The sequence below is a fragment of the Siniperca chuatsi genome, linkage group LG1, assembly GCF_020085105.1.
Source record: "Siniperca chuatsi isolate FFG_IHB_CAS linkage group LG1, ASM2008510v1, whole genome shotgun sequence".
In the NCBI taxonomy this organism is placed as follows: Eukaryota; Metazoa; Chordata; class Actinopteri; order Centrarchiformes; family Sinipercidae; genus Siniperca; species Siniperca chuatsi.
The window spans coordinates 31,377,992-31,403,331 of record NC_058042.1 but is presented as its reverse complement, the minus strand read 5'-3'; the positions used below and the strand labels follow the sequence as shown (position 1 = coordinate 31,403,331).

Below are 25,340 nucleotides of genomic sequence, written 5' to 3'. Positions count from 1 at the left end.
AGATTAAATTTAAAAAAAACAAATAAAATATTGCAATCGTAATCTGTCAAAATAATCGCAATATGATTTTTTTTTACCATATTGTGCACCCTACTGTAGATGTAATTCAATCAGATATTAGCAGAATAGTGGAAATCAATACAAAAACAAAACCTAACTAGAGATGCAAAGGATTATATCATAATGCGAGTTTATCTGTGTTGATCTTGATCCCTTTTTTCCAGACTTCTTTCTGTGGTTTCATGTTGAGAAGGCTTTCAAACATAAAAAGGAAAGAATAGCGAGACACACAACCCCTGGACACATAACAGCCTCGATTTAAATACTGCTGCCTGCATGAGCTGTCAAAAATATTGTAAATGCATGCTGAACATGCTCCAATAAAGTGAGAAATATGACTAGACAATTAGTTTTCCAAGTTACTGAGATGTGAAAAGCAAAGAAGACATGCAGATAGACTGAAACTGTGATGTTAAAATTCACGAGCTGTATGAAACATAACAGGGTACGATAAGACTTTCATTCAAACTACATTGCAATTACAAATGTCACCATTTTTGACTGGGTGTAAATCGACCTCAATAGGATGCCTTCTATCACACAATTCACAAAATAATTTACCCAACATCAATTCAAACAACAGAAAAGTTAAGTCTAGAAACCAACATCAATGTTTATGTTTTTCTTGTAATTTCTAATGTCAATTTATTTTGTCACCCCCATGGGGAAAATTCGAAAAATCTCTTTATAGGCAGTGGTTTAACAGATTCCAAAATGGGCAGACGAAATCATTACATGGCAGACAATAAGAAAAGCAATTATTTTACGTAGTGGAGAAATGAATTACATTACACTGGAAAATAACAATGTGTGCATGAAATACTTACTGGCTCAGTGGAGGCTCAAATTTCAAGGAGCAACAGAAGCAGGCTTAATTTAGCATCATGGAAAACATTTAGAAAAAGTGTTGACCATGACACATTTATTCCCTCTGTATCATACTGTTGAGCTAAATCTCAGGAGTAGGTCTAAAAGAACTACACTTCCCAGAGTGCACCAGCAGCAGCAAACTGGCTGCTTATGACCAGATCAGTCATTGTCACTGATTGAAAGCACCTGTAAAAACATGGAGGTTATCATTCATTTAAACAAAGAAACTTCAGAGAGAAGACACTCCAAGTTCACTCTATGGTTCAATCCCAAGACGCCAATGGTCGGTGAAATGTTTTATTTAATTTTATGATGTTTGAAATGCTGTTTAATTGGACAAGTATGTTTAACTGCTGTAGATTGGCTAAGAAACACACTGCAGCATTGACTTAATTGATTTTGTGTTTAAATGAGTTTGTGCTAAATTTTATTTTGAGTTTGAAAAAATGTAAATGCATAAGATACAAAAGGATAGTACAAGTTAAAAATGTTAAAATTATGTTAAATGTTAAAACTTTACTAAAACATTTGAAAATGTTTAGTCAAAATGGTAACTTTTGTTTCTCTGTCTTTAAAGGTTTACAACCTAATTTACTGATCAACTGACAAAGCCAAAAAGAAAATTAAAAGTGATTAAGTTGAAAATTTGAGTTGTCCGTGTGTACTTTGGGAAATTGAACAAGAGGAGAACTTGACACATACACATCAACGATGAAACACTCATCTAAAACCAAGCAAACTATTGATGTAGTTCAACACCTACTGTGAATGTCTATGTTCAAAGGTTTTGTATATAAATCAATATACTCCAGTATGATTACTAGTAAACTGTAAATGTTTTGTGGGTGAAAGTGTGTACTATCTAAACAAGTGTGTACTTTCTAAACTTAAACCCCTCATGTCATAGAGGCTGAAATTTTTTAGATTTGATACTTTAGATTCAAAACCCAGTGATGGTGCCTTTCACAGGGTTAAATATTGTTTGTCACCTACTATTTTGTTCCTAACATTTTGATTTATAGCAGGAAAAGCACAGGTGTAAGGAATTATTCTGTTCTATTTAAGCAACCTAGTATGCCATTCCAGTGAATCAGTGTGCGCAGCACCGGGTCCTGGCACTCATCCACTCAGCCTAACCTCAAAGTAAGGAGTTAGGAAAAGAAATTCCCTTTTTTTCAAATAAAATGTTAAACAATAGGACATGCAGGAAGAAAAAATAACCTACCATCAGACAGGAAGTACTCCACTTCGCCGTTGTTGCCTTCATCCCCATCTTGCGCATAGAGCTTGTAGACCAGCGAGCCTGCAGGGGCATCAGGGGAAACAACAGCGAGGTAGGGAGCAGGAACCATGCTCCATTCTGGGACATTGTCATTTACATCTGTCACAGTCAACTCCACTCTGACCAAGTACCACTCTGGACCTGAAAAGGGATAAAAAGTAAATGGCAGTTTAGAGTGGGTTAATCGTGGTTACTAGCAGACCAAATTTAAGGCACCTAGATGTTTGTTGTTGAATAGTAATTTCCTAATTTTTTCTTTGTTTTTTGGGAATAAGAGTAAACCTGAGGAACACACCATTGCAATTCACCTAGTATTGGTCAATAAAGAGCAATTTTTATGCTCACAGTAAAGCTCACAAAGTTTGCTCACAAAGCTTTGGCAAAGGCATCCTACCTCAGCTGGATCCATATTTTAGCATGCCAACACTTTTTGTCAAAACAAGCTTTGTGTTTGTCTTACAAATTTACAAACGCAATGCTGCATGTACAGTTCAATTATACCAAACAAACAATACAATATGTTTGAAATTGGGAAGGGTCACTCTGTCAGCCCAGCAACTCCTCCAGCAGAGCAAACCATGTGACATTCAGCCAGCAATAGCCTACTGTTTTACTCCAACTGGTTGTGCTGCCCAGGGAAACGGACCATTCCAGCAGCTTGTACAGCTTGTGCTTGGACTAGCTGGCTAAGGTAGCAGTGCTACAAGCTCAAAAATAATTAATAAATGTAAAAACAGTGCCAAGAAGAAGAGAGCAGTTTACAGAGGTCAAAAACCTACTGTTGCGTATGTAGTAGGTATTTGTCAGGTAAGCACAACGCTGACACAAGTGTTAAAACAACATTTGATGCAACTTAAAGCTGAAACGAATAGTCAAATAAATTAGTCAATCAAAAGTAGCAGGAAAAAGTAGCAGACCTTTCTTTGTCATACAATATACTGTAGTTATAGGTTTTGGACTAGTGGTTGGACAAAACAAGCAATTTGTAGACATTATCGTGGACTGGATTAGAAATTGTGATGGATAGTTTTTCAGTTTTTTAACATTTCATAGATTAAACAATAATTAATCAACGAAGAAAATGATTGGCAGATGAAAATAATCATTGGTTGCAGTCGTATACAATCTGGGGTGCTCTGAATTGGCCGCCTACTACACAATGCAAAGCGTTGGTGAACTTTACACCACATTAATAGACTACTATTGCCGTTAGACATAGTGATAAGGTGGAAAAAGTCCTTTATATGATTCCGGAGGATTTTTATTTGTGCAACAAAGTGTAGCAAAATAGGTGTTTAACACATGCAAATAAATCCTATCTATCAGATCAATCTCAGTTTGTACATGTTAACAGTGAGTCCTCCGTGCACGCCAAAGTTAGTCACGGAGTTCCACAAGGTTCTGTGCTTGTACCGATTCTATTCCCCTTATATATGCTTCTTCTAGGCAATATTATTAGGAAACACTTCATAAACTTTCATTGTTATGCGGATGATACCCAATTATATCTATTGATCAAGCCAGATGAAACTAACCAGTTAGCTAAACTACAAGCATGCTTTAAGGACATAAAGACCTGGATGACCTGCAATTTTCTGATGTTAAACTCAGAAAAAACTGAAGTTATTGAACTTGGCCCCAAACACGTCCGAGACACATTATCTAAAGATATAGTTACTCTAGATGGCATTGCCCTGGCCTCCAGCAGCACCGTAAGGAACCTCAGTCATCTTTGATCAGAATGTATTCTTTAACTCCCACATGAAACAAACTTCAAGGACTGCCTTTTTCACCTAAATAACATTGCAAAAATCAGGCACATCCTGTCTCAAAATGATGCCAAAAAATTAGTGCATGCATTTGTTACTTCTAGGTTGGACTACTGCAATTCCTTATTATAAGGAACAAGTCCCTTAAGACTCTCCAGTTGATCCAGAATGCTGCAGCACGTGTACTGACAAGAACTAGGAAAAGAGATCATATTTCTTCAAATTTAGCTTCCCTGTACTGACTCCAGAATAGAATTTAAAATCCTTCTCCTCACCTACAAATACCTACTAGAACACTGCGCTCCCAGAATGCAGGGTTGCATGTGGCTCCTAGAGTCTCCAAAAGTAGAATGGGAGCCAGAGCCTTCAGTTATCAAGCTCCTCCCCTGTGGAATCACATCACAATGTGGGTTTGGGAGGCAGACACCATCTCCACATTTAGGAGTAGGCTTAAGACTTTCCTCTTTGATAAAGCTTATAGTTAGGGCTGACTTGGGTGAGCTCTGAACTATCCCTTGGTTATGCTGCTATAGGCCTAGACTGCCGGGAGACTTCCCATGATGCATCTCTTTCCTCTCTCCTTCTCTCCCTCTCCATCTGTATGCATTTTTATTCCATTACTGCATGTTACTAACTCAACATCTTCTCTCTCCCGTAGTTCTGTGTTCCTTCTTGTTTCTCTACTCTCACCTTCTGTCGCTGTCAGCAGGTATTTCTGCCCCTACGGAGCTGCAGAGACTGGATCTGTGGTTGTGGGCCACTTGCTCGACAACTGCTACTACAGTTGTTGTTATTGGCTCTGTTACTAATACTGTCATTATTATTCCTATAGCTGTCATTCCAATTATTATTAATTTATTAATATTAATACTACAATTACAATTCTACTATTTAAAAAACATTTTTAGGTGGTATTTGCATTGTGCCTCCCTCTCCCCCAAAATTGAATTGAAAATAAAATCCCAGCATAAATATCCAATTTTTGCAATTAAATTTGTTTTGTTTTCCTAATAAAAAAAAACAAATACCAAAAAAGAATAAATCGAACCGCCGACCTTCCGATTGGTGGACGACCCACTCTACCACTAAGCCACAGCCGCCCACGAGTGGTGGTATGTAACTGGAAAAGCTGAAGCCTTCACTAAAAGGCTCGACTGAGAAACAAAGGACAGACAGTAGAATGATGCCAAGTCCCTACAGCTGTTAACTTACACCGAGGTGTAAGACTGACGGCAAATATAGCGCATCAAATCTTGGCGCACAGCTGTGACAATATCACGTCTATAAAGCTTAGCACCACACACTGCTCATCGTCTATCACTCTAACCCCCATTACGACAGGAAGGCAGAACAGTCTCAATTCACGGGACGAGCAACAGGCTGGTTTGTGTTTGCTCAACACACTTATGGATAACGATCCCATACCTGCAGAAGGAAGAGACGCGGACTGACCGTTTCTTCACGGAGAGCAAGACCGCTGTTGAGCCTCTCTCTCTCCCCACCGACGTCGACCACTGTTTCGTTTCGATGCCACTAGAAGGAACACTTTTACCATTGGAGCCGCCGATAGTGTAGAGTTCCCCGGATAACCCAAACAAACTGACGCATACCATCGCTAACCAAGAGTGATTTTCAAGTAAGAGGCTTGTGTCTGGGCAGAGATAACTGTGTTATTTCATCTAAGCTTCATTGTTGTGAATTGTGCTTTGCTTATTTTGGAGAGTAACGAACCGCCGTGTCCTAATTGTTGTGTTTTTCTTTGTGTTAGCATGTTCTATGTTTGTTGGGCTGTTTGACTGTGTTATTTTAGCCACTGTGGAAGCTAATAACTGTGCTTTATCAGACCAAGGTCCAGTAACATCGCTAGTGAATGAAAGTTCGCTGCCAGGTTCCTGTGTGATAAAGGGGCCGCTATTGTGCTTTGCCACGGCATTTGAGATTCTTTGTGCCTTACTCTGTGTGCTTTCTTTCTCTTTCCTCTCCACTAACCCACATGCCTTTAGCCTTTACACTTGCACACACATCTTATATGCCCAGACAGCGTGACAGCATTGCTAGCTAAGCTGCCTGCTATCCACTATCAACAAGTTATAGTCACATCCGCCATATCCCTCGCACCCCCACCCCTCTATACTGTCTCTCTCTCTCTCACACACACACACACACACACACACACACACACACACACACACACACACACACACACACACACACACACACACACACACACACACACACACACACACACTTGCTGATTGTTGTATGATATGATACGGTATAAGGTAATAGTGCATGAACTGTCAAGTTAAGTGTAGCTTATTAAGATTATAATGAGACAGAGGATATTAATCTTCTTTGATAGGTATTAATCTTATCTTTGATATTTCTGCTAATAACCAAACTTACCCTACCTGAATCCCAACAGCTCAACTACATCTCAGAGGGAAATAACTAACTGTACTTTTTACTTTACTACAGTTATTTTACAGCATTATAGTTACTAGTTACTTTACAAATTAAGATTTTTGCAGAAGACGTGGAAGAGCTTGTAAATTGTTTCGTTATAAATTAAACTACCCAACAGTATAGACAAGTGCAGCTAAAACGATTCATTTAATCAGTCGATTGGCAGAAAATTTTTAATTAATACATTTCCGGCTTCACAAATGAAAAGATTTGCTACTTTTCCTTTTAATAATTTTAATTTGTTTTTAAAAATGTTGACAACATTTTTTTTAAACAAAACAAGCATTGTGAAGGTGTCACTTTGGGCTCTGGGTTGTGACGGCATTTCTTACTAGTTTCAGAATTTTTACAAACCAAACAATCAATCGATGAATCAAGAAAATAATCAGCTGATTAATCCATAATGAAAATAATCATTAGTTGATGTCTGATACAATTTACTTCCTCCACCACTGTTTTTCTTCTCAACTGCTCTTATTCAGTTACACTGTCTTCTATCCAACTGTCATCTCCCTCCATTTCTTTCCTGAATATGTCATGTGGACAACAGACAACGGAAAAATGATCAAGAAGAAACTGAGAGGAGGCTGTCTCTGCATCTCAACTAGTAATTATAATCAAGGCTGCGCTATCTGCACCCGTAGTAGACAGCAATCATATTGACACTGGCAAAACACACTAAGGCCCCACACAGACCTCATCAGTACATTCACACACACACACACACACTCACAAAGAAGATGCTGCACAGCAGTGTTTGCTGGTCGCAGCAGGGGAGCAGAGGAGTAATTTCAGGGCTGGAGCCAGAGGATTGCTCTCAGTTATGTAAGTTATGTTGAAAAAATGTTTGATTCTTATTTCGAATGATTATTTACCAGAATGGTATCACTGTAATTGTCCTACACTTATTTACAGTTGGCTGAACAGCAAGTCAAGTTGATGAATTTTCTCCATCTTTACATTTTACTCGCAGTAATAACAAATCCAAGTAGTGATATGTGAAAATGTCTTTGTAAGTATGATTGTACAGTAAATGATGAAAGGATGAAAGGTGGATAGCAAGATGACAGCAGCAGAAAAATAAGTATTTTCGGAGTAAGAGGGTGCAATGAAGTAAAATAGAGCACAGTGAGAGAAAGCAGGAAAGAAAATAAGAGTTGAGTGTTGCATGAACAGGATTAAGAGTGAAACACAGAGGCTGAGAAATGACCCTGCGGTTGTTATAGAAACACCAGAACAACGTAAAGTGGAAGATGGAAGAATTAGGAAGATGAAGATAAAGGAAAACAACAACAAAGCAATTGCATAAATCAATAGCATTAGAGAAGAGAGGGAGCAAAGGAAAGAAAAACATAAGCGGACATCAAAAGAAAACAGAAGAGGGAAAATTAACCAGCCACATCAAAAAAAAAAAAATAGCACTGCACTGGACTCTGGGTTCAACCAATGTATTTGTTGATGATCTCTCTCTCTCCCTCCCTCTCTCTCTCTCTCTCTCTCTCTCTGTCACTCCCTTTCCCTGTCTCCCTCCCTCCCTGTGGTCGTAACAGATTCAGAATTAATTGGCAAAAGGACAATGCAGCTTTGGGGAAGAAGGGACGGCATTACCCAGATGATAAATCACTGAGCTAATATACAGAGCACTCTGCCAAAATGCATTTTACACACATGCAAGCAAACGCACGTGCGCGCGCGCACACACACACACACACACACTTTCTCACTAATAACGATCATCAGCGGATTAGTGACTAATGAAGGACCATAGGGAGATACAGCTTGGTGCTACTGCATCCCTCACACTAATGCATATCACTGCATCTAATGATATGTTGCAATCCCTAGAAACAGTGGGACCTGCAATTGCAAATAGTGCTACAGAAGGCTTTTCTATGCCCTCCGACCTCATTAGCACCAATAGGTTGCAAGTTCAAGCATTGTTACATGTTTTTCTCAAAGCGCTTTCTTGCTATCTGTTCTTTGAGCACATACAGTATATGTAGAGTCCTGAAACCCTATGCACAAACACCACTAGTGAAAAATGGAGGTTGTGTTTGCTGCTTTTTGTTATAAGACGATGTAGTCCCTCATTCGTCCAGGAGTGTTCCATCGTAGAAAAGGTTTCAGTCGTAGTCATCTGGACACTGTTTTCAGAATCAAAATGATTGATTCTGAAAACAGTGTCCAGATGACTACGACTGAAACCTTTTCTACGATGCTTTTTGTTATGTTAATGGGTTTTGTCATGATCAGAACACAAACTGTGGTCTTGGTTGGATAAAAGTGCAATTTTCTATTGCAAAGGCTTGCAAACTTTTTCTGTCTGGCCTGCCTTTGGAAGCTGAAAAAACTCCACAAGTTTCCATAGACCTTTTCACATCAGACATTCTGAATAGTCATTGCAGGAAAAGCACAGGTGGAAACAATAACATAACTGTTTCAGTAATTATTGCAATTCAGTGCAGCAACTAATAATGTTTTTAGAGTTATTAGTGTATTACAAGTCAAATGCTGTCTATTCAACTTTATTTTCACATTATATCTTTTTCCCCGGCTCACAGTAACGCCATTATTACCTGACCAGAAATAGAAGACCCTCGAATAACCGACAGGTCTGGCGTTTGGAGCCACTTTGGTTTCCCCGTGAATCATAAGGGCGATGGCGAGAGAGTGGTGGATTAAAAAAACAATGTTGCATCTGCTACACGAGAGTAGGTTACATCAGTGGGAATACTTAAAACATGTCAACTCATTTACGCTGACATCCCCCCAGTGTGTCAATAGGTGGAACTAGACTTAGGTAGAAAACTTCTGCTCTTTTTCAAGGGCAGAATTTGTAGACTATACCAAAATATAAAAAGTAACTACACAGTGTTGTTTTGGACTGTCAGTGCAGAATTCTCATACTTCTGTGCCTTATTTATAAAAATTTGAGGAAGCTATTGTTTGGCTTTTGTCTGATTTTTTCGATGTTTTTGACTCTTTACGTCCTATGCTTATGTTCTTCTGTTCATTAGATTTCCCAATTGTTTTTGCTTCTTCAGGTCTTTTGTTTCTGGAATAGGGAATCTGCTTCAATTAGACACAGGGTATTGTTGTGTTGGTGGTTATTTTACAAACACTGGAATATGCCATTTGGAAAGGGAGGAAAGACAAAACACAGCTGTAGAAGCAGAAAACTGCTGAGGTTCATCTGTATCTGAGGTTCAATTTCTGCACTATACTTCCGTAAAAAAAATAAATCATTTTGGAGAGCTTCTTATTCCTGTAATAGTACAATTCAAATACTTTTTGCCATCTTTATAAACTTTGAGGCAGCCATTGTTTAATATTTTGTCTTTAGTCTGCCAACCGCTGCATTACGTTTCCACCTGGTTCCAATGTCTACTGGAAGGGTTTCAAAAGCAGCACATCTTTAGGTCACCTTTTATGCTTGCATTACTGAACTGAATCTCTCCCTCCCCCTGCATATATTTGTACATTGGTGTGAAGATTAAATACTATTCTGACTATGTACATTAAAAAAACATGATTAAGTGCATTTTATCTTACCTTTATATAGTATATCTTATATATCTTATAACACATGAAATTAAAAATTAAATATTAATTTCAGATCAAACATTTAAAATACATGGGAGAGAGATAGGGCATTCCATCAGAAATCAATCACTTTCTGAACTCACCCCTTTTGATTAGAATTTTTTCCTCCTACATGTTAATCTATGAGAGAGTGTTAGAACATGGTTTGATTAACCAGGTATGTCACAGTTCAGTGTGCCAGAGACTGGTGGCTTGGTTTGGCGGTGTCTACTGATCTGAAGCAGCATCAGGTAGAAGTTAACTTCTTGCAGCCAAAGGGACCTTCCTCATCTTTTTCTTTCCCCAAGACATCCTGATCAAGACGTGGTTGATTTGGGCGATGTGCTCACATCAGTGGAGCCATACAGCAACAGGCAGAACATACTGTTTTAAGTCTAAATGAGATGAGCAAAGCATATTCAGCCCTTGACCAGTGGCTTCAAAATAAAAAGTTAAGATCTTCACACCTTCACATGACTTTGCACTACACATTGTTTTCTGACATGGGCTTCCTTATTATGTAAATTCATTTAAATGTTCTGTTTTTCAGTCATGTGTTGATAAGCGAATGGGAAAACTGAAGTAATATTGGAGGTGAAACAGAAAATCATAGGCACCATTAAGGATTCATGTGTTAGACTGACCTACCCACCATATACTCAAACGTCTGCTGTTGCTCAACTGATGGCAGGCACAACATGAAAACTTCAGGAGATGTAAAGAAGTGTCTACCTTATAACATTTTTTTTTTTTTTAAATAAAAAAATCAGAGTTTACACATTTTTTGCAATTTTTAAGGGAAAAAAATCACCTAATAGGCATATTTATTTATTTTGGACCAAAAGTATTGAAATTGTGGATAACCTTGTTTGTAAGCTTTCTAATAATCAGAGAACCATACTGTTACATTTATTTTTGACGAAGATATCTGTGTCTTTAGGTGGGGTGGGAGTCCAATATGGGTCAACTTTGAGGGCGCCTGTCTCCTGAATGGTTTGTCATTCTGGTTAATCAAACCACGTTTTAACACTCTCTCATATAGGTTAACATGTAGGAAAAAATGTGTTTGAATCAAAAGACGTGAGGTCAGACAGGGATTTTCTGACAGAATGCCCACAGATGCAGTTCAGTAACAGGAATAATTGAAGTCCCCAAACCAAAGAAACAACAAACTCTGGCTGCTGAAGTTTTATAGATACTGATCTACTTTCTCCTAGGCTAAACGTAGGCCTATGCTCTTTAAGGTGACATCACATATATAATATATGAATAAATATGGGTATTAATTATCCTAATTATGGAGCCGACTCATCAGGTGAGGTCAAAATTATGGAGGAAAATGGTTCAAAGGTCAATTAAAAATAAAGATAAGCCTACACATTTATTGTCTATTTAACAGTATAATAAACTGAATACAAAAATGTAAACTATATATGATTATCATTCTTTATGTCATTGCAATGAACCATACTATGCAGCAACTGTATTGATGCAGCATGAGGTCTGTTTGCTGGCATGCTAAACTCATATTTAAATTTCAAAAAGAAACAATATTTCTCATTCAAGTAAGATTCTAACATATGTCTTATTTAAAACACTGATCACTTACATTTTGATAACAAATGAGTACTTATCAAAAACAGGAGTAGTAACATGCAAAAATTATATCTTCTGAGGGTACCAAAATCACCAAAGTATTTTCTTCTGGGATCAACAGACACATGTCACACATGTCACGCTTTGATAACTCAGTATTGACAAATCTGATTGGTTTACAATAAAAAGTGAAATTTATGTAACAAGTAGCTTCATTGGAAGAAACATCACACAGCATAAATGATGATGTAGTTTCTTTTTTATTTGACTCAGAAGTTACAAGTGGGCTTATATGGTAGATGGCTTAATAGGGACGTTTACCTATATAATTCAATTCAATATGGAAAATTCAATGGGAAAGTAAAGAAATAGGGGAATTAATACACATGTAAATAAATGCAGAAGCAAATTAAAACAGAAATATAAATTTGTGTCACATTTGATAAATTATTAAATGCCTACATTAATATTTTTTTTGCCTTTATTTGATGGGAACAGCTTAGGGAGATAGGAAATGCAGGGGAGAGAGGATGTGAACAAAAAAATGTCCTCCAAGGCCCATCATCTCTAGGTCAGTTTACATGCCTACAAGCCATACAGACGTTGTTGAAGGTAGAGAGTTTGAGTGAGCTCCCTCTTGTCAAGTTTTACACTTGGTTTTACACTGTACTTTCTCAGATTCTCCCAATGCTCTCTCTCAGGTTAAACTAATCTAGCATTTTTTTGATGCTGGTGTTTACTATATTTTGTTATGTAGTGTGAATTCCATCATTTCTCTGCACTTTAAATATAAATGTTTTCTACTACAGTTTTAAATTTTGAGAGGCGCTGAATTTTGTTTTGTTTTTTGCCTTATCAATGTAATGGTAAGTTTTTGAATGTAGCTATTTTGATAGGTGGGATTTAATTTGCTTATGGTGTTATCTCATTATTAGATTTGATTGGCTTTTGTCACAGTGTACATGAAGCCACTCACTGTTTTAACGACACCCTCGACCTTGTTCTGGTTTATGGCATTAAAATTGAACATTTAATAGTCTTTCCACAGAATCCTTCTCTATCGGACCATTACTTAATAAGTTTTGAACTGTTATTATTGGACTACACGCCATTAGGAAAAAACTCTTACTCTAGATGTCTATCTGATATTGCTGTGGCTAGATTCAAGGAAGTGATCCCATCTGCATTTAATTCAATGCTATGTCTCAATATAACAGAGGACTCCTATGCAAATTGCAGCCCCTCCCAAATTGACCATCTAGTTGACAGTGCTGCAGGCTCACTGCGAACAACACTCGATTCTATCGCTCCTCTAAAAAAGAAGATAATAAAACAAAGAAGGTTAGCTCCATGGTATAACCCCCAAACCCGCAAATTAAAGCAAACATCACGAAAACTTGAAAGGAAATGGCTTTCCAACAACCTGGAAGAATCTCGTTTAGTCTGGCAAGATAGTCTTAAATCATACAGGAAGGCCCTCCGTAATGCCAGAGCAGCTTACTACTCATCATTAATAGAAGAAAATTAAAACAAACCACAAGTTTCTTTTCAGCACTGTAGCCAGGCTGAAGAAACAACTGTAAAACCTGATATATATTTTGACTGCTTTGCTCCTATCGACCTTCTTCAACTAACTTTGACGATTAATTCAGCGAAGCCATCAACCTGTCTCTTAGACCCTATTCCAACTAGGCTACTTAAAGACGTTTTACCCTTAGTCATGGTCTTGTCCCTGTAATTGTCTTGTTAGATTTTAGTGCTGCTTTCGACACCATTGACCATCACATCCTATTACAGAGACTGGAACATGTAATTGGCATTAAAGGAACCGCACTAAGATGGTTTAAATACTATCTATCAGATCGATTTCAGTTTGTACATGAGTCCTCCATGTACACCAAAGTTAGTCACGGAGTTCCACAAGGTTCTGTGATTGGACCGATTCTATTGACCTTATATATGCTTCCTCTAGGCAATATTATTAGGAAACACTCCATAAACTTTCATTGTTATGCGGATGATACCCAATTATATCTATCGATCAAGCCAGATGAAGCTAACCAGTTAACTAAACTTCAAGCATGCCTTAAGGACATAAAGACCTAGATGACCTGCAATTTTCTAATTTTTTAAACTCAGACAAAACTGAAGTTACTGCACTTGGCCCCAAACACCTCAGAGTGTTTGTACTTCTAGGTTGGACTATTGCAATTCCTTATTATCCAGCTGCCCGAATAAGTCCCTTAAGACTCTCCAGTTGATCCAGAATGCTGCGGCATGTGTACTGACAAGAACTAGGAAAAGAGATCATATTTCTTCAATTTTAGCTTCTCTGCACTGGCTCCCTGTAAAATCCAGAATAGAATTTAACATCCTTCTCCTCACCTACAAAGCTCTTAATGGTCAGGCACCATTGTATCTTAAAGATCTCATAATACCTTATTACCCAACTAGAACACTGCGCTCCCAGGATGCAGGGTTACTTGTGGTTCCTAGAGTCGCCAAAAGTAGAATGGGAGCCAGAGCCTTCAGTTATCAAGCTCCTCCCCTGTGGAATCACATCACAGTGTGGGTACGGGAGGCAGACACCATCTCCACATTTAGAAGTAGGCTTAAGACTTTCCTCTTTGATAAAGCTTATAGTTAGGGCTGGCTTGGGTGAGCCCTGAACCATCCCTTAGTTATGCTGCTATAGGCCTAGACTGCCAGGAGACTTCCCATGACGCACCTCTTTCCTCTCTCCTCCTCTCCATCTGTATGCATTTTTATCCCATTACTGCATGTTACTAACTCGACATCTTCTCTCTCCCTTAGTTTTGTGCTTTCTCGTTTCTCTCCTCTCTCCTTCTGTCGCTTTCAGCAGGTATTTCTGCCTCTGGAGCTGCAGAGATTGGATCTGTGGTTGTGGGTCACTTGCTGTTCCTGTTCAACAACTGCTACTACAGTTGTTGTTATTGGCTCTGTTTCTAATACTGACATTATTTTCCCAATAGCTGCCATTCCTATTATTATTAATTTATTAATATTAACACTACAATTACATTTCTACTATTTTAAAAATTCTAGGTAGTATTTGCATTTGTCTTGTACACAATATTTCAAAATCTGTGGAGCAGATACTATTTGAATTCATATTTTCAGTATAATATTAAAAAATACTCAGTTGATGACTAGAAAATGTGTGTAAATGTAACTTTAAATTGACATTAGCACATTTGGAAAAAAACAAAATAGATCCCACTTGGTAGCATAAATAATATTGAAATTTAAAAAAGTAAGTAGGTTTCAATTAAATATTGACATTTGAAACTCTTGAAGTTAAGTAAACCACACTCAAACAAATAGAGAAATGGTAAAATTAAGTTGTCTTTACTTGCAAATGTATTTTTTACAAAAATTTATACAAAAAATTAAATAGTTTATACAAAGACTAGTCATGTTTGATCTACATAATATGCAAAACGTTGCCTTAATTTTTTTTTTTAAGTAGATCAAGCAAGATATTTTTGTCAGTGTACATGTAATATCTTTCTGAGAGTACATGTGTAGGTATAAAGATGTGCATATTTGTATAATTTCTGGGCATCATTAGATTAATTTGACTTTATAATCTCTGTGGAGAAATAGTTTTGCAACAGGGTACATTATAAAGCTAATTACAAAAATGAATGACCAAATCAGTGCAAAGTACACACCTTCAGCCATCATCAACATATCAACACAGGAAACCTCAGCAAACTATCACTAGAAAACAAGACATAGACACAAGCACACTTGTCTAGATGGACAAATAAGTGTCCAATTGCTTTTATTATCTCTGTAAAACAAGAACATAGCTATGAGTCATAGGATTCCTTGAGTAAAGTGCAAAGGGATACCGCCGGCCAGATGGGCTTTTTCAAGTAGATGTAAGTGATACACAGTTTATGACTCAACATTACAGGTGCATGTCTAAATGTAAATGCATGTTTGAGTTATTACATAATGTATCTACACATGTATGTAGAAGTGAGTGTGCGTGGGTTTGTGTGCCCAACACTGTGATGGAGCTTAAGGATGTCAAATAGGGAAGCATAGTTAACAGCTGGTGAATCAAAAACAGACCCCTCCTCCTCTGCTCTCCTCCGATCCCCAATCACCACCTTTCTAACACTCTTCTACCTCATTTTCTCAATATATCTCTCCCCCTCCTGCTCTACATTGTGCTGACAGTAGTGAAGGCATAATGTGGAACTCATTTCACTGCAACCCCCTCTTTTTCTTTTTCTGTCTCTCATTTAGTGTTAACATGCAGCACAAACTATTCTAGGTATAATGAAAAGAGTTTCATTATACCTGACAACACCTACACTGTGAGTGTGTGTTTGTGTGTGTGTGTCCTCTATATGCACTCACATTTTTGAAAAAGGGACAAATGAAGTGAGACAAAAAAAGAGACAGGCAAGAAAAAGGAAGAATTAAATAGACAGAGATAAAAAGAAAGAAAGGCAGAGAAACAGAGACAGAGCGTGAGAGAAAGAGAGGGAGCAAGAGAGAGAGAGACAGAATAGCAAAGAAGGCCAGTTAATTAAATGTCCTCTGTGAGGATTACAAAGGGCTATTTGGGCCTCACTGGTAACTGTTCCATCCATAATCTGTTTAAATGGAAAGCTGCCGCCGTCTTAGTGACTTTGTCACATTTTTACATGGGAATGCCAATTAAATCAAGGGATGAGAGAGAGACAGAGAGAGCGAGACACAGAGATAGAGAAAATCATGCTTTAGTTCTAACACTAATTGCAAATGATACAAATGGTTCGCCAATAGTCTCTGCTTATTCTTCCAGCACAGCTACTCATAATTGAAAATCTTCACACTGCCAATATTGTGCTCAAACAAATACACACACAAGTTGGCATGTATACTTATAGAGTGTACAAATTCACAGAAGTGCAACAGCCAATTCAAAAAGCGATGGTATTGGCTAAGGCAGGACAATAAATTGCAATAGAGCATCTTTCAACTCATTGTTTTGGTTTTATGGCCCACATCTTCACTGTTCTGGTTTAGTCACATTGCTCTCACCAGCGTTGTTTCTAGATACAGCCCTTGGGTTACCAGTAGTGGAAATCTGCACTGAAACCAAAAGCCAAACAAAAATGACGACGGTTTGGACATGGAGCCAGCAAGCCTGTTCCATAAAAAAATATATGCTACAGAAACGGCAACAAAAGAAAACTTTACATCCGGAAGAGTTCCAAACTCATATGACCGCCTCTGGCGAAATCCCATGGGAACCCAGGGACCGCGGGATGATGGTCAACATCATGAGGGGGTTGCCATTATTCTCAAGAAGGTTGTAGAGAAGACACTAATAGAATGGAAACCCATTTACAGCAGGCTGATAAAAGCCAGATTCAATGGACAACATGTCTACCTAACAGTTATCCAATGATGCCAAAGAAGAAGACAAAGACCTATTCTATAACATCCTCCAATCCGAAGTCGAAAATACACCTGCCCAGGATCTACTCGAGAACTAAATGCATGACTATGAGAAAGCCATGGTCAAACACGGATGTGGATAAATGAACAACTATGGTGAGAAGCTAGTAACATTCTGTCTAACCATCAACCTGGTTATTGGTGGCAGTCTATTCCCCCACAATAACATCCACAAGCTGATGTGGCTCTCCCCAAATAGTATAGACAAGAACCAGATTGACCATTTGATGATCAACGGCAAGTGGAGACGCTCGCTGAGAGATGTCAAAGTGCGCAGGGGAGCTGACATAAAAATCAATCCACCATGATAAAAGGAAATCATTGATGCCAAGGGTATGTAATGTAGGGGTGTAACGGTACACAAAATTCACGGTTCAGTATGTACCTTGGTAAAAAAATGTAAAAAATAACATTTTGATTAAGTAAAATGCCACGTTGGGCAAGTAAATCTAGCAACTCACTTGCCTGATCGGAAGTAGTAAAAAATAATTAAACATGTATGTATCTGATGATGGAAGGACACTCGCAAGTAGGGATGGGTACTGAAAACCAGTATTAAACGGGCCCCGGGGCTAAATCATTAAAGACTGTAGCATTATCATGCTTGCTGCAGCCTCTCCTGCTGTCTGTGTCGGGCTGGGCTCCTCCACACACGCACACCGACACACGTAGCGCAGTGGTCAGCCATCAGACAGGCTGTGGTGGAGATTACTGGAGTTGACAACAACTACGCTTGTTACTGTAAGTAAGTGCAATAAAACCTCCGCAAGTAAAAAGCAATACTTTATTAATACACCTGTTCAACAAGCATAAACATGTGAACATGTAGAAAGCAATATTTTAATCTGCTCTGTCTGAAGTTTCTCATATGTTTTACACAAGCACAGGATGCTAGCTCGGCTAACAGTGAATTGTTACAAACAAGCTAAAATGAAGCTGTCTGTAGTCTAACTGTTTAACTTAGTTTGCCACGTATCTTAAAATCTGGAAAATTCTTGTAAACTTACTGCTGGCTGAGACAAACCAGCGGAGGACAGAGGATAGCAGGAATGACTGATATTGACTTATGTTTAGACAGAATGAAGAACACAGACATCACTCAGTATTTTGATGTCAGGAATATGATTTATTTTACTGAAATTTTAGATTTGTTTCTACGGAGATATTATTACATTTATATAGTGACTTTGCTGTTGTAAACACTATTGCTGCTCTAGAAACAACATTTAGTTATATTTAAAATATTCTATTCTAATCCTGTTTTTGTTTTTTTTATTTATTCCCTATTAGTAATGAAAAAGAACCGATAAGAGTATCGATAAAGAACCGGACCAATAAGAGCATCGATAAGAATAGTAGTATCAATAAAATTCTAATGATACCCATCCCTACTCACAATAAAATGGCAGCTGGTAAAAACAAAGTTTATTTAGATAGTTTATCACTCACAGTTAAAGGTCCAGTACATAGGATTTAGTGGCATCTAGCGTTAAAATTGCAATTTGCAACCATTTGAATACCGCTCGGATCATCCTCCCATTCCAAGCATGTAGGAGAAACTACGGTGGCCATGAAACTCGCGAAAAACATGAAAGGCCCTATCTAGAGCAAGTGATTGGTTTGTCCGTTCTGGGCTACTGCAGAAAGATGATGACCTCAGTGAAAGGGGACCCGCTCCCTCTGTAGATAAAACGGCATATTCCAAGGAAATGGAAAAATGGATTCTTATTTTCAGGCGATAATACACTAATGAAAACATATTTCATAATTATCATAATTATTATCATAATTTGATGGACTCTCTATTCCACCCTTGAAGACCTTGACTTTGCTGATGATCTAGCCCTTCTCTCACATAAACATCACCACTTACATGAAAAAACACCAATCCCATGGGCAACAAGTTGGACTGGTGATCAACTGCAACAAAACCAAAGTCATGCCCGTCAACATCAGTACACCAAAAACAATAAGAATTAATGAACAGATCATAGAAAACACGTATAACTTCAGGCTACCTAGGAAACACCATTTACCACGATGGGCGTACCAGCCAAGACATTCAAGATAAATAAAGCACATGCAACATTCACAAGACTAAAACAAAATCTGGAAATTTAACCAATATAGCCTCAAAACCAAACTCGAACACGAATATACCAAAGATGTGTATTGTCAACACAGCAGAATGCTGGAAAACAACAGAACCAGACACCCATAAATTATCTACCTTTCATACACCATGCCTACAAAAAATCATGCAAGACAAAATAAATACAACATTACATAGACGCCGGTAGACCTGGATTGGACATGTGCTCAGAATGGAAACAACAGCAATTCCAAAAGGTGCATTACATTGGACCCCAGAGGGTAAACGAAAGAGAAGGAGGCCCAAAATAACATGGCACATGACTATTAAAACAACACACCACCAACAAAGCTGGGGAACCATGGAGAAGAAGGCCAGAGACAGACAGAAGGGGAGGGATTTTGTTGCTGCCATATGCGCCAGCTGACGAAATGGGAATGACTGACTGAGCCAAATATTTCCTAGCGTGCCATGGTCAAGTTTTCTTGGTCATGCACTCGTCAAATTGTATGACATGGGTGTGTTTCAGGGGATTGAACAAGTCTGTGTTTATTTTTAAACCCTAAACTATTCTCTGACAGATTTACATTTGTCTTTGTTTTGTTCTGTTCCGTGTGTGCCCACACAGTACCAGCTTTTCCTCATCTGCAATTTTTTGCTTTCAGGAGCATTAAAAAGGTAGATGACAGTCTACATGAAGGAATTTATCAAACATACTAACAGGACTCAAATGAAGTGGGTTAGAGATTCAAAATGGCTTTTTCGATAAATTTTCCGTTAATTGCACAGAACTAGCATTAGCCTTCCAAAGCCAATTATTGGTCAATCCCTTCCTGAGATTACTTTACTTACCATCTGGATATAAGAGTGTCTTACCGACTGTTATACCAGCTATTGTTTACAACCTACAGTCTGTTGCTCCAGTTAGAAAGTATTAGTCTTGAAACCCCAGGTGACACAAACCTCACGGCACAATAGGAAGACAATGTGTCCCCCCCGATTTAACAAACTACGAATTACCGAATCCTTTAATTAACTAAGAACAATCTAGTTCAGGTCAACATATGTGTATGTATGCATGCAAGTTCAATTTACAGTTCAGATGAGGTAATCTATGATCTCTGGCTTTACTAAATCCTATTAAGGTGTGCTGGGATTCAGTAGGGATTACAACCTTCTGTCTCCTGTCTCTCTTACACTTTGCCTGACCATTCAGTGCATAGCAGAGATTAATATGAAAGTAAATGCAGCATTTTTTAGCTAACATTTAAAAGCAGCAGCAGCTGTTCAGACAGTGCAAAGTGCTTGGAGGGAGGCTGGCTGATGCAGTTGCCATTTCTAACACTGTGAGCTCAAGCCTCATATTAACCCAGTTGCTAACAGCAAATGTCAACTGATGGGGAAAATCTTAACCCTAGCCCCGAACCAGAGTTTTCTTCCTTGTTTATCTAGTGCTTGAACACTGATTTGTTGCCTAAACTCAACCACATTTTTAATGTACCCAAACTAACACTTATTTATGCAAACAAAACTTTTGCCATTAAGTTTTCGATGACAAGGTTACAAGGTTGTTGCACTGCAGCAGTGCCTGGTCAAAAACAAAGTTGCCTGTTAAAGGCTGTCTTCTTTTCCAATAAACCAATTTACAAAAAGGGAAGTAAAGGTAGACTTCATCACAATGAATCTGCAATGAAAAGAATACAACTCCTGTACAAACCACAAGAGAGTCACGCTGACACTCCACAAAATAATACATAAGACTATAACAAAGCATGCAGTATTCTTAATGCAGAGCTATTCATCTTTCAAATAGAGCTGAAACGATTACTTAGTCGCATTACATAGTAATGCGACAGATTATTATTCTGCAACTATTTTGACAAATTACTAATCATTTCAATCATTTTTCAAGCAAAAATGCCAAAAATTCTCTAGTGCCAACTTTCTTTCGCACAAGTTAACTGAATATCTAACTTTTGGACTGTTGGTTGGACAAAACAAGGAATTTAAAGATGTCCCCTTGGGCTTTGGAAAATTCTGATTCACTACTTTCTAACAACAAAAACAATCAGCAGATTAATTGATTATGGAAATAATTAGTTAGTTGCAGCTTTACTTTCAAGCATAATTAAATTGCTTACCCATATATAATATTAGCCTACTTTAGGTCAAATCTGCACTGTGCAGAATAATAAAAAGGAAAAAATAACTCAAAATATAATTAAAAAATGTTTATCAGATCAGGCCCTATATCAACAGATCTGTATTTAAAGACTCAAGATCAATGTAATTGTGTATATAGTGATCTTTGTTTTTAATGTTTGAATTTTATCTTTTGATATTACCCACTATGATCCAAAATAAAGAACATTAATTGAATGATTGAATCATGGGAGAATATCAATTGCTGTCATCAACTTAATCTATGGTATCCCTTGAAGACACAATAAAGTCAGTGAAATGAGTTTTCATGCCTCTAGGCAACATAATTTATATCTCAAGTCCTGTTATTTGAGTACATGAGTTGTTTTGTTTTATTCATGCCTCTATTTGACAGCAACAGCTGAAGAGAGACAGGCCACTGTCAATCAAATCTGATAAAACTCCACCCATACAGTTCTGATGAAGCTAACGACATGTAGCAAAGGGCCTCAGGCTGGAACTTAACCCGAGCCACTGTGGCAAGGACCCAGCGCCAGTACATGGGGCGCAAGCTCCACCAGGCGAGCTACCAGCACAGTCTAACCCTAATAGTGGAACATAAATTAAAGACAAAACATGTCCACTGCTCCCCCTCACTCCACACATATCCACTTCCCTCTTGTCACTAAATCAATCATTTAATTTAACAGAGCTCAAACATGGTGAAGACATACAGGCCTGTCTTGGATAAATGTACAATGGTGGTGAAGAAAACAAAGTGAAAAAAACAAGTGCCGGTAAAAGCTGACTGCACTATTTTTTGTTGAATTATGATGGCAATGAGGAATTACAGTTTATAAATGTGTAATGGCATTTGTCATGCCAGAGATGCGCATGTCTCATGTGAATGATCATAATATGTAGCTATGGTAGCAAAGCTTAGATCTAAAATGCTTGCATACAAATTTTGTCACACTATACGTTTCTGTACAACATTGTGGATTTATTAAATAAAAGTTTTGCTGATCCATGCTGTACCGTAGTTATAGATTGTTACCCTGTCATGTTCAGTGGTTGACTTGAAGTCAACGTGCATGCTGCCTGTTGCCGTAGCTCTGTCTCGTCGTCTTAGTTTTTCCAACTTTTAGCTTTCCTTTTTCTTCAAAACTTGAGTAACTTGTAGGTATAATTTAAACTACGCTCTTTATGAAAATGAGAGTAGAAAGTGTTTTGGTACTTCTTTTCGCCATGAAAGTTCTTCTGCTGCTACTCGGTCAGGGCACCGCTGCAGATCAGCTGTTTGGCCGCATTGTTTACACCAGGGAACAGCTGATCGCACTGAAGCCAAGCTGCATGGCGCCCAGGACAACCGATGTCCGAGGGAAGAGAGAGGGGTGCAGACAAAAGAGACTTAAAAACAAGAGAATTAAGCTGTGTCTGCCTTCTCTCGTCACGGGCAACGTGGGATCACTGGCGAGTTCCGTGAGTGTAGTTTGATGTGCTTCTCAGAGACATGGCTACACCATAACGTTTCCATCGACGGCTTTCAGACTGTTCGGGCCGACAGCGATCACACCGGAAGCGGTAAGCGGAAAGGCAGCGGGCTTGCTGTTCTGGTCATCAACAGATGGTGTAACCCTGGTCACATTACTATCAAGCAGAGTATCTGTAGCCCAGACATTGAACTGTTAACTGTGGGACTCCGGCTATATTATCTGCCACGTGAATTCTCACATGCCATTGTTGTGGCTGTTTACATCCCCCCCTCTGCTAACCCGGCATCGGCGTGCAACGCCATTCACACCGCCATAGCACAACTTCACACTCAACACCCGAGTGCACTCTTATTAATCTCGGGTGACTTCAACCATGTCAGTGTTTCAACAACACTGACTAATTTCACCCAATATGTGAGTTGTCCTACTAGAGAGGAGAGGACACTGGATCTGCTCTATGCTAATGTTAAGGACGCATACAGCTCTTCCCCCCTCCCCCCCTGGGTAGGTCAGACCACAACCTGGTTCACCTCAAACCCTGCTGTGTGCCTCTGGTTAAAAGGCAGCCTGCGACCACAAGGACAGTGAGGAGATGGTCAGAGGAGGCCTATGAGACACTGCAGGAATGTTTTGAGGTGACAAACTGGGATGCACTCTGTGAGCCTCATGGAGAGGACATTGACAGGCTTACTGAGTGCATCGCTGGCTACATTAACTTCTGTGTGGACTGCAATGTCCCAACTAAGATGGTTCATTGTTATCCAAATAACAAACTGTGGGTAACAAAGGACATAAAAGACATCCTGAATGCCAAGAGGAAGGCCTTTACTGATGGTAATAGGGAGGAGGTGAGGGCAATCCAGGCTGACCTGAAGGTGAATATCAGGGAGGCCAAAGAGAAGTACAGGAGGAAGCTGGAGTGGAAACTCCAGCAGAACAACATGAGAGAGGTCTGGAGCCGCATGAAGAGCATCACAGGCTTCAGACCGACTGGCAGCAGAGGAGTTGAAGGCAGCTTGGACAGGGCTCATCCCCCCTCTAACTCTGCTGCTGTCTGCCCTCAGACTCCTCTGAGTCCACTGTCCTTCAGACTGATAACCCCCTCCCCCACCTGTAACCTCTGCTGTGTGTCTGACTGCTGACCAGGTAAGAGGACAGCTGATGAAACTCCACTCAAACAAGGCTGCCGGCCTCGATGGTGTTTGCCCCGGGGTTCTAAAAGCATGTGCCCCCCAGCTATGTGGTGTCCTTCAGCATGTCTTCAACCTGAGCCTGAGTCTTCAAAGGGTCCCTATTCTGTGGAAGACATCTTGCCTCGTTCCTGTGCTGAAGACACTGCGTCCCAGTGGCTCCGGTGGCACTGACCTCCCACATAATGAAGACCCTGGAGAGACTGGTGCTGGAACAGCTGCGGCCCATGGTCAGACCCCTCCTGGACCCGCTTCAGTTCGCCTACCAGCCCCGGCCCATGGTCAGACCCCTCCTGGACCCTCTTCAGTAGCCTACAGCTGGGAGTTGAGGACGCCATCATCTTCATGCTGAACCGCATCTACACCCATCTGGACAAGCCAGCAAGCACGGTGAGGATCATGTTTTTTGACTTCTCCAGTGTTTTCCACACCATCCGGCCAGCCCTGCTGGGTGAGAAGCTGGCAACGATGCAGGTGGATGCCCCCCTCGTGTCCTGGATCGTTGAGTCTGTTAGTGTCCGCTACCCTCAACCTGCTGCCCCAGCATGCAACAGCATACAGGATAGCACTGGCCACCGCAGACTCATAAAACATTGTCCGGCAGATGTTGAAGGACGAATAATGTGCAACCTTTGTTTTATACGCTGCGATAACTCTCTACACCTATTGTTAACCATAACCTGTAACTTGGACATCCTAACTTTCTTCTGTTGTAGAGCAACAATTAGTTTTTATAGGTTCACTTTTAGCTGAGTAGAGCAATTGCACCTTCTCAGCAATACAAGGAGCTCATATTTTGGCTTTTGTCCATATTTTTAGCAAAATGGGTATCTACTACTGTACTTGATTATACAATTTCACCATGTAGCCTAATTAATTTGTTAGCTGTCAAAGCCTGTTAGCTTTAAATGAAAAACAAGTTAGGAAAATGTGCTTAGTTTTTGAGTTTTGAAGTAAATAAACAGGTTTTCTGGTTCAGTTTTTGTGACTTTACCATTAAAAAAAGACCTTACAGCCACTGCAAATACAAACACAAACAGACCTTTGGGGTCAAACAAAGTTTGAGAAACTTTTTTTAAATGACATCTTTACTTGCTTTTTTGTCCAAGTTATATGTCATAGAAAAACATAAAATCCTCACATTTGAGAAGCTGGAGCTGGAAAACATTTGGCATTTTAAAAACAATAATTCGATGAAAATAGTTGCTAGTTAATATTCTGTCGATCGACTAATCGATTAATCAACTATCCGTTGCAGATCTAGTTTGTCTAATTACAATTTCATGTTTTTACTCTAAATTAAAAGATAGT

General features: G+C 39.0%; 1 protein-coding gene across 4 annotated transcripts in view; it reads right to left on the bottom strand.

Annotated features, from left to right (window-relative positions):
* si:ch211-186j3.6 (neural-cadherin) overlaps nucleotides 1-25,340 on the bottom strand; it is a 310,397-nt gene that overhangs the window by 220,433 nt on the left and 64,624 nt on the right. For all 4 annotated transcript variants that reach the window (XM_044167606.1, XM_044167542.1, XM_044167692.1 and 1 more), the window contains one exon: nucleotides 2,156-2,353. In XM_044167606.1, the coding sequence (XP_044023541.1) occupies nucleotides 2,156-2,353 (198 nt within the window). The remainder of the gene's footprint in view (nucleotides 1-2,155; nucleotides 2,354-25,340) is intronic.